At 42.1% G+C, this 10,308-nt stretch overlaps 1 protein-coding gene across 1 annotated transcript; it reads left to right on the top strand.

Annotated features, from left to right (window-relative positions):
• Positions 1-9,264: 9,264 nt before the first annotated feature.
• Positions 9,265-10,065, top strand: LOC122046961 (kunitz trypsin inhibitor 5-like). The gene has a single exon (XM_042607930.1). It carries the CDS (start codon positions 9,309-9,311, stop codon positions 9,930-9,932), a length of 624 nt encoding a protein of 207 aa, XP_042463864.1. The 5' UTR covers positions 9,265-9,308; the 3' UTR covers positions 9,933-10,065.
• Positions 10,066-10,308: the final 243 nt, after the last annotated feature.

The raw sequence follows: 10,308 nt of genomic DNA, 5'->3' as shown, positions 1-10,308 counted from the left end.
GTTCCTCCCCCTTCATCAATGCTCATCTCTGAGCCTGAGTCTTCTTCCGGTTGATGGTTCGCCAATAGCGCTAACCCTGAGAATTCTTCGATGTCTGACTCAGAGGTTGACGAATTTGACCAAGTAGCCTTCAGATTCTTGTGCTTGGAGGGTTCTGGTTTCTTGTATTTTGGCTTTGCCCTTTCTTTCTCCTTTCTTTTTAGCTTTGGGCAGTCATCTTTGATGTGTCCCTCTTCGTTGCAGTTGTAGCAGCGAACCGTCCTCTTCTTTCGATGATGCCTCTGCGATTTAAATTTATTAGTACTAAAAAACTTATTGAAGCGTCTTACCAGTAGTGCCGCTTCGGATTCGTCGACTGAGGCTTCGGAGTCAGAACTGTTCATCTTTGCCTTTAAGGCAATGTTCTGACTTGTCTTCTCTGCTCCGTTGGGTTCTGAAACTCGAGATTCGTGAAGTTCAAAAGTTGAAAATAATTATTCTAACGTACTTACCTCGAGGTCCTTAGAGATGTAGTACGCATCTACTAAGGAGGCCCACTCTGGAGTTCTCGGGAAGGCATTGAGCGCATATCGGATAGAATCCCGGTTGGTTACCTCTTCTCCAAGGTTCGTTAGTTGCGTTATCAGCTCCTTGATTCTCGCCTAGAGTGGCGCTACCTTCTCGCCTTGGTTCATCCGGAGGTTCGTTAACTGGTTCCGGAGGATGTCGCGCTTCGCTTCGGAAGTACCTTCGTGAAGCTCCAGGAATTTCTCCTAGAGATCTTTCGTTGAGTCGTAGCTTCCGATCCGATTTACCTCTTGCGGCGGCAGCACACTGTGAAGGTGGAACTCTGCCTTTCCGTTGGCGACGAAATCGGCTTGCTCCTTCTTGCTCCATGTGTTTTCTTCTTTGTCTTTCGGCGCTGCAAAACCATATTTCATTGTAATAAGAATATCAAAATCCGTTTTAAAAAATACATCCATTTTGCGCTTCCAAGTGGCGAAGTCTCCGTCGAACTTCGGGGGATGGATGTTCGCTCCGGCCATCGTCTTGATCGTAGTGCTTCAGTTGGCGGTTAGTCCTTCTGAGGTGATCAGGCTCTGATACCACTTGTTGGTGCAGTGGAGACCGGCAAGAGGGGAGTGAATTGCTGAAAACAAAAAGTAACTATACCCTCCTCGTACTTTCAACTCAGTTATTGCAATAGTTAACAAAATAATAAAACAGTAAAAGAAAGACACAGAAGAATTAACCTGGTTACAACCAAGGAGGTTGTTAATCTAGGGCAATAGAAGCGCACTAAAAGAAACTCTCCTTTGCTGAAGGCGGAGAAGCCTTTTACACTTTCAAACGCTCAGAACTATTGCTAGGAAACACTACAGATTGAATGCTTGAGTTGTTATTGAATTCCTAGCTCCATGGGCATTTATATAGGTCCTGGAAATCCTATCCCGAGGCTCCAAGGCACCTCCAACGAGGGTCCAAGGCGCCTCCATGGGAGTCAGCGGATAAAACTTTATCCGCGCGCAGAACGGTCACTTTGACTGGTTGAAGGCGCCTCCAACCTGGCTGAAGGCACCTTCAACCTGGTTGAAGGCGCCTTCAAGCTGGAGGCGCCTCCAGTCAGGTTGGAGGCACCTCCAAGCTGGCAGCTCAGCTCCTTTGACTTCGTTTCCAACTTGTTGTGACTTCCGATGCTCCAATCTTTTGGGTGATTGTGGCCAATCGAAATAGGGCTCACCCGAACCCAATTTCCAGCCTTCCTCGAGCAGCCTTCCGTCCCGGCTTAACGTCCCTCAAACGTCGCGCACGCTCTTCACGCCCATCGGAGTACTCTTCCGCAGCTCTCTTGTCCTTCGGACGCACCGAGCCCGTCGGCTCCCTTCCCGTGTCGTCCTTCTCGCTAGCTGCGTCTTCCGCTCGACTTCCTGTGCTCCTAAGCTCCTGCACACTCAGACACAGGGATCAAATACAACGCAGGACCTAACAAACTTGGTTGATGACATCAAAACTGTTGGGATCTTAGATGGCTAGAGGGGGGTGAATAGCCTCTTAAAAACAAAAACAAAATTTCTACGCAGAGATTTGTTAGCACAGCAGAAATAATCAAAACAAACACTTATGCAAAGAAGAAAACACACCACCACTAACACAATGATGTACGAGGTTCGGGGATAACTTGCCCCTACTCCTCGGCGTGTCCGTAAGGTGGACGATCCCTTGATCTTTCGGTAGATCAAACCCCGGACAGATTCCGGCTAAGTATTTCTCCTTCTCGGTGGAGAAACCTCCCACAAAGTCTCAAAACAGATTTAGAATGAAGCACAAGACTTAGACTTACAGAATTTTGTGGCTACAATGAATGCACAATCAACTTACAGTCACAATGAATGCAGAGAGTGAAGAAGAAGTAGATTCACAGCCAAGAGCTTCACAGAACACCCTTGCTTTAACGTCGACAGAGAGTTTGCTACTAAAGAAAGAATTCTTACCAAACCTCTCTTCTACCTCCTTCTTATTTCTCTGCTCTCTTGCTGTCTTCAGCCATAGCCAAACCACTGCATCGAATCACGTCAACCAGTAGCGTATCACTGTCGCCGAACCAGGCGTCGCCAATCACGCTTCTTCCTCATCTGATTATCTGAGCTCACACCAATACCATACTTGGTCTTCACTGGTGTCTCTGAGCTCGAACCAATAAGGAAGAGTCAAGCTGATTGCAGCCAGTGAGCCAACTGAACAAGCCAGTGAACGTTGACGCTTCTTTTGCACAATTTGCAGCGATAACCAGTGGAAAAACCATTTTGTTTTATTCCTTTGATAGTCATTGATTTGAATTCAAGCATCACCATGGTACCTGCAACCTGTTACTCAAAAAGCTCACAAGCAGATGTTAGATCAGACGCATCAGAAACGAATCAGAAATCAGCAGAAACTGACAGTGTGTGCAGACAGTGTGGTGGATCGATCAACAGACCGATCCACACCTTTGGATTGATGTCTGATCGGTCGTGAAGACCGATCAGGGTATGGCCTGATCGGTCTGCAGACCGATCAGGGCTTAATGAGTGTGGTTCCTCGCACTCCTGAGATCGTCACCTGATCGGTCTCAAGACCGATCAGGATATGACCTGATCGGTCTACAGACCGATCAGGGTTCATATGGATCGGTCCACGGACCGATCCACTGCCTTTTTCCTTCTCGTGACATCATCTCCTGATCGGTCTACAGACCGATCAGATTACACTCAGTAGGCTACTGAGTGTTTCCTGATCGGTCTACAGACCTATCAGATTACACTCAGTGTGCTACTGAGTTTTTCCTGATCGGTCGCTAGACCGATCAGCAAACATAGTTTCACCAGATCGGTCTGTGCACCGATCAGGCAATCAAAATCCCACTGGATCGGTCTGTTGACCGATCCAACGCCCATGTGATATTAGGATTGGTCTTGAGAACGAGCTACCGAGCCCTCTCTGACCTAGTCCGGAGAACGAGCTACCGAGCCCTCTCCGACTTCGTCCGGTCCAGAGAACGAGCTACCGAGCCCTCTCTGACCACTCCGTGCCAAGTCTCCATACTTGGACTTTTCCCATGCCAAGCTCCCCGCTTGGACTTTTCACCAGATGTCTGGTCAACCTTGACCCATCTGGATTTCCCTTGCCTGACTTCACTCACCAGGACTTTCCCTCCCAACGGATCAACCTCGATCAGTAGTCAGTCTGAGTTTGATTAATATCTGATACAAACTTAAATCAGTGTCAACATCAAAACAACAGCCAAGTCAGACTGTATCAACAAAAACTACCACGGGGTCCAACAAATCCTTCTTCAGATGATTTTTCTCTTTACAAAAGAAACAAGTTGGGTCCAGATTTTGTTGCTTTTGCACTTTATACCTTGAAGCCCCAGTCACTGCAAATTGTTTACCCTTACTCTTATCATTACCCTTTTTATTCTTCTTGTTTGAATACTAAGATGAGGATGCATAATGAGCACTATGAGATGTGTCACCTCTCAATCTCTCTTCTTCCTGTATACACTAAACTATGAGCTCATTTAGTATCCATTTCTTCTTTTGAGCATTATAGCTAATCTTAAAAGGAGTGAACTGTGTAGGTAGAGAGAGTAGGATAAGGTTCACAAGGACACTTTAAGACATGCCAAGCTTTAGTGTCTTAAACCTTGTAACCAAGTTAGACATCTCCATGATATACTCCATAATGTTACCCTTTCCGTTGTATTGCATGGACACTAGCTTCGTGAGAAGTGTAATAGTCTCAACCTTTTCATTTAAGGCAAATTGGTCTATTAATTCCTTAAGGAAGGTTTTGGCATCCTCACTCAGTTATTGAACCCTTAAGTGATTCCAGAATAGACATCCTCATGATCATCAAACTCATGTGATTTAATCGCTCACACTTGTCAAAGTTTATCTTTTGATCCGCAGTGGAATCATCGATTAAAGGTGTATGGTGATCATGCCTAAATACAAAGTCTAGATCCATACAGCCTAATAAAATTGTATTGTGATATTTCCATTGTCCAAAGATTATACTAGTAAGCATGGGGATGTTATTCAAATTAGCAGTAATTGAGAGTACTGCATAATTAAAAGTAAAGAATATAACGCAATTTAACAAATAAGTCATGTATCTTTATAGTTGTGCAATAACAAAATGCAACAAATAAAACATACAAATATATGCACATTAATAGAGATACCTAATGCAACATTACATTAAGTCTTTGGACTAAATTATAACTTAGTATTAGTAATATCCAAACAACTCACAATTATCTTCATCTGCCACATAACTCGCCTTCCTTTGGACCAACGCATTATACATATGATACTTTATTTATGAGCTTCCTTAATTAGCTTATGTTTTCAACCATCACTCACAATGCTTCGAATCGGCCACATAGTGCCCCTTCCTTTGGGCCGACACACCATGTGTTGGGATATGTCCGATGCGGCGTGTGCTAAAACACGTTTCGTAAACATGCATAGCGGAAAATAAAATAATAATAATTCTTAAATTATTACATCACACATCACACGTATCACACACATACAAGGATACAATATGTCAAACATGATCGCATAATTAAATTTTTACGAAAAATAAATTTATGCTAGGTGTAACTTACGGATGACCTGTAACGAGAAGGACATCAACTGTAGTGACATTGTTAAACATCGCCGTTATTCGTATCCACGTCGAGCTCCTCAAGATAACTCCTTGAGTACAAGCCTCTCTTTCGGAAGTTACTAGCCATGAACGAAGAAGAGGGATCAAGAGGAAGAGGAAGAGAAGCACACAAGGGAGAGTTTTCTCCCTTGTGGTGGCCACGACAACAAGGGGAAAAGGCTTCCCCTTGTTGGCTACGGCAAAGAGAGAGGGGAGAGGGAGAGGGAGAGGGGAAGAGAAATTGGGTTAATATTTTCTAAAAACCTTACAAGTCAATTAATGATCTCATGTGTATAATTTTCTCTCAACCATATCAATATATAGCCCTCATTAATGAGTTGAATTAAAAAAAAAACCAAATTCAACTCATTATCCCTTAACTAAAAATTAGTCCATTAATTCCTTGGTTTGGTTCACAACTAAACCAAGTTGGTTCATGACTAATTCATGATTAAACCAAATATGGTCCAACTCTTCCATAAGAGATGTGGCACATCCGCGCTTCCATTGCGACAAATATTTCCATATTTGTCTTATGTATGGTCCAACCAAACATTTATCTCTTAATCTAAAAATCCTATTCTTTAATTTGTTTTACGTCTTTTAGAGACTCGTTAGTGCATGTGACCCAATAGGTTCTCGGTTTATCTTGACCGTCCATAATTAACTACTTAATTATAGAACGATCATGAGTGACACCTAGTAGTACATCATGATCCCCAATTAGTCAAAAAATCATAGTTGATCTTAGAATTAATTCTAAACCCTTCAGCAGCTATAATGAGTCGTGTCTCGCTCCTTTCACTCATCTTATACCCACTTGGTTCAGGACATGGTCTATGTGTCTTGTCCCCACTAGACTGACTATATCACACCTAGCCCAACTAATACTTCCGCGTTCCGGGGATTTAAAGTACTCGTACATGTGTACAAGAGTCTCTCGCACTCTTAACATATGATGTTTTGGCTAAAGACAGTAATAATCCTAACGAGTGGTCATAGAGTATATGTCTCCTCGCAAGAAGCGGTGAATCCTCTGTGAGCTATCCAAATACCTTCGGGCACTTCAACTTATACCCAATCATCCCGAGTATACACCTCAATGAGATGCTTGCTTAAGATGTCAAAGTATGTCTCCATGACCAAAATGACTTGTATACCTCAAGTCGAAGGAAACTTGCACTTGTGCTGCAGTAAAAACTTCATAGACATATCTATATATATGTAGAGAACCATATGAAGTCTTACAGCGAGTCACTCCAATGAACTAGTTACCATAACCAGCATCCACGTTTAACTCTTGACATCCCAATGTCTCCAACCAGTTAGAAAACAACTGCTTGGCTGAACCAAGGAGTATAACCCGTGCTAGTCTTACATAATTGATGATGTCCGAATACATCAATTCGACGATTAGGAAAATTTTAATATATTCATAATTTCCCATGTAGAGATAATCACTAGTTGCGATCCAATCATAAATTCTCTCATGCTATGAATTATATTACGGACATTCAGTAAATGAGTTTAAGGCAATTAAATATATAATATGCACTTAAATGGTAAATCTATACTTATCAAATAAATAGAAAAAAATGTAAGCGATTGCTTTAGGACATCCCTCAAATTCTAACACCATGTACATGAGTTAGAAGTTTAACTTAATTTATAAGCTTCCTTGAACATACATCCGGCATAAGAATGAGTACTTGCCTTTGGGCCAATCATCCTTAGCATGGGCATACATCCCTCTACGCTAATACTCCTAACCTCCCTAATAGTTCTCGCTTTGGCGATAATATAGGTTTGACTAAGTAGCAAGAGCGAAGAAGAATCCAAGAAAAACTATTGAAAACTGAGTTAAATTCAATTATCAATTGATTAGTATCAGATATCAATCGATTGACACCTTTTTTAATCGATTAAGAATAGATGGGAATCGATTTACGCGTGCTAATCGATTGCCCAACATTGGTAATTGATTAGTACACAGCAATCAATTCCCTTGGTAATTGATTAGTACACAACAATCAATTCCCTGATCGATTATGAAGGTCATTATTTGCAGTTCATCCACTTTAATTGATTGGCATAATCGATTGACGCACGCCAATCGATTTAAAAATCCTTTATGGATAACTTAATGAATTGAAATCGATTACCCAATCGATTGTGAACACTAATTGATTAGCCGATCAATTCAGAAACTCTTTGTGGACAACCCAAATAACAGTAATCGATTGCCCAATCGATTGGTGAAAACTAATCGATCAACCGATCGATTCAGAAACTCTCTGTGGGTATCCTCAAATTCTATAATCGATTGGATCCTCATGGTAATCGATTGATGAATGTCAATCGATCATCCAATCTATTTGAAAACTCTCTGTTCGCAAATCAAGTTCAAGTAATTGATTGTCTCAATCGATTAGTGAACGCCAATAGACCAACCCAATCAATTTGGAACCTTGTCACGATCTGGTAATCCCAATCGATTGTTCTTCATGCTAATCTATTAGTAAACACCAATTGATTAGTCCAATCAATTTGGGAACCTTCGTGGCAATCTGGCAATCCCAATCGATTGGCCCTAATGCCAATTGATTGGTAAACACCAATCAATTAGCCCAATTGATTTAGGAACTCTCTGTTTGTAATTTTGGGCATCTTAATCGATTGAACCCATATGATAATCAATTAGTGAACACCAATCGATTACCTAGTCTATTGGTAACTAAAAAAACCTGATTTTATATCGTAATTTTTTCAACCCAAAGAACCCTAAAATTACGCCGCCAACTATGTTCTTCGTGGATAATGCAAAAACCTCAATTTATAAGTTAAATTCTAACCTATCTATGCTACATTCAACGGATATATATCAATTTCGCTCATCGATATGGAATCAAATGTAAAAATTGATGTATATGTGCCAAATCATTGAAAAATAATCCTTACGCCTTAAAAGCTAACAATAAGCTAATCCTTAGCTTTGATACCAATTGTAAGAATTGTGATACATCAATAATGAACTAAAGAGTGCATCTACATTAAAAGCTTGATAAGATCTAAATAAATCTAAGCTAAACTTATAAAAAAGAAATCAAACCAAATTTAAACGACTAATTTAATGACTTAGTTAATTTAAGATTTGACTTATTTTGACTGAGTTATGTTATTAATCATAATAAAACTTAGTTGAGTTTGGTTGATTTGTCGTCCTAGTTTTGTTGCAAGAAGTAATATTCACATTCTTTAGGAAACTGAATTATTCCATGTCTTTAGAAAAGTAACTTTATTGTGACAAAGCTGCTAATAGTTCGGATCCTCTGTCCCCATTTCTCTCTGTTCCCATGTCTCACTGCCGATCAGACGGATCAAATTACATCTCAATGCATCATGACATCTTTAAGATGTGTACAGTATCCTCGTGATTTATAAAGCATTATTGAGATGTGATCTAACCCATCCGATCGACAGTGGAATATGAGGACAAAGAAAAATGGGAACAGAAAATCCGAACTGGAGCTGCTAAACCTTCCACGATTCAGAAGTGAAGGGCATGCTTGTGCTCACAATTGCCACTGATGTCGCTTAATGCTAGAGCAGAAAAAGGTTGGCAAAAACAAGAGAGATGCATGTAGACAAGGAATGCCCACTACTCTTTGTCAAGTGTCAGCACGAGGATTCACATGCTAGCCCAAGCTGCAATGTTAGACCATTAAAATTTGTTGTTCTGCTATTAAATAATCATACCTTCTCCCATTGAATTCAAATGTGTCTGCCACAATTGATGTGGAGACGGACACGATGACTCACAATGTTTGTCACCAACCTACTCCTTGACAATGCGTCCAATTTAATGCACATAATACAGAGCTGTTTGACGTGTATCTGGATCAGTAAATGCCACTCAACTGGATTTTAGAGAAAATCAACTCTGTATGAAAGTTTGACTTTGTTATTCATCAGTTGACTAAGCAAGCTCTGCCCATTTCCCGTAGTCTGTCCCCTTTCCAATGATATTTTCTTATCTTATCCGGCCAATGGAAAAGTCAACTTTACGTTTAGTAAATCTCCCTATTCTTGTTTAAGTTTCGAGTTCCAAAGCCGCAGTCAACAACTTCGGAAACATGAAGGTTTTGGTCGTCCTCTGTTTCCTGCTCTGCTCGGCCTCAGCAGAGGCCACGATCTTCGCCTCTGTCCGTGACACCGACGGCCGGAGCCTGCGCCCGGGCCACGAATACTACATCCTCCCCCTCTTCCGCGGCCGCGGCGGCGGCCTCACTCTCGCAGCCAACAGCAACGAAAGTTCCTTCGCATGCCCGCTCGCAGTGGCTCAAGCGCGCTCGGAGGTCGACTCCGGCCTCCCGGTGATCTTTTCGCCGGCGCCCGAGGGCAGCGAGTTCGTGAAGATGTCGACTGACCTCAACGTGAGGTTCTCCGCGGCGACCATCTGCGTGCAGTCGACGGTGTGGCAGCTCGGCGACGTGGACGCGTCCACCGGGCGGCGGTACGTAATTTCCGGCGGCGTCGAGGGAAACCCCAGCGCTGGGACGGCTAGCAACTGGTTCAAGATCGAGAGGTATGGGGAGAGGGACTACAAGTTGGTGCATTGCCCGAGCGTGTGCCAGGTCTGCAAGGTGGTGTGCGGGGATGTGGGTGTGTTTGTGGAGGGAGGAAAGAGGTGGTTGGGGCTGGACGGCGACCCATTTCCGGTCATCTTCAAGAATGCACATGCAGGAACTGGAAACTAGCTCACTTCAGCGGTCGTCCTCCTACCTGTTTCATCAATCAATTAGATAATAAGCTATGTAGTAAACATGTGGATTTTCCTTGTATCGCGCACTATTAATGTTCAAAATATTTTACTTCAGTAATTATGTTCAACTGGTATCTTGCCATATAGTTATGTACCGGAAACATGATGATTCAACGATTTTATAACATCTTAATCCCTTGTTGCCTAATTCAATATCTCTATGAGCTAAAAAAGGAGATGGCGAGATAAAAGAAAACACCAGATCATGATATAGAAAATGTAAGCTAAAATCGATGGATTTGCCGATTACTCTAAACTTGAGACATTTGGTTTGAGTCATTAGAGTAGGGAAACGGTGGTTAAAGAACCTT

The sequence above is a fragment of the Zingiber officinale genome, chromosome 2B (assembly GCF_018446385.1).
Source record: "Zingiber officinale cultivar Zhangliang chromosome 2B, Zo_v1.1, whole genome shotgun sequence".
Taxonomy (NCBI): domain Eukaryota; kingdom Viridiplantae; phylum Streptophyta; class Magnoliopsida; order Zingiberales; family Zingiberaceae; genus Zingiber; species Zingiber officinale.
This window is presented reverse-complemented; position numbering and strand designations above follow the sequence as displayed.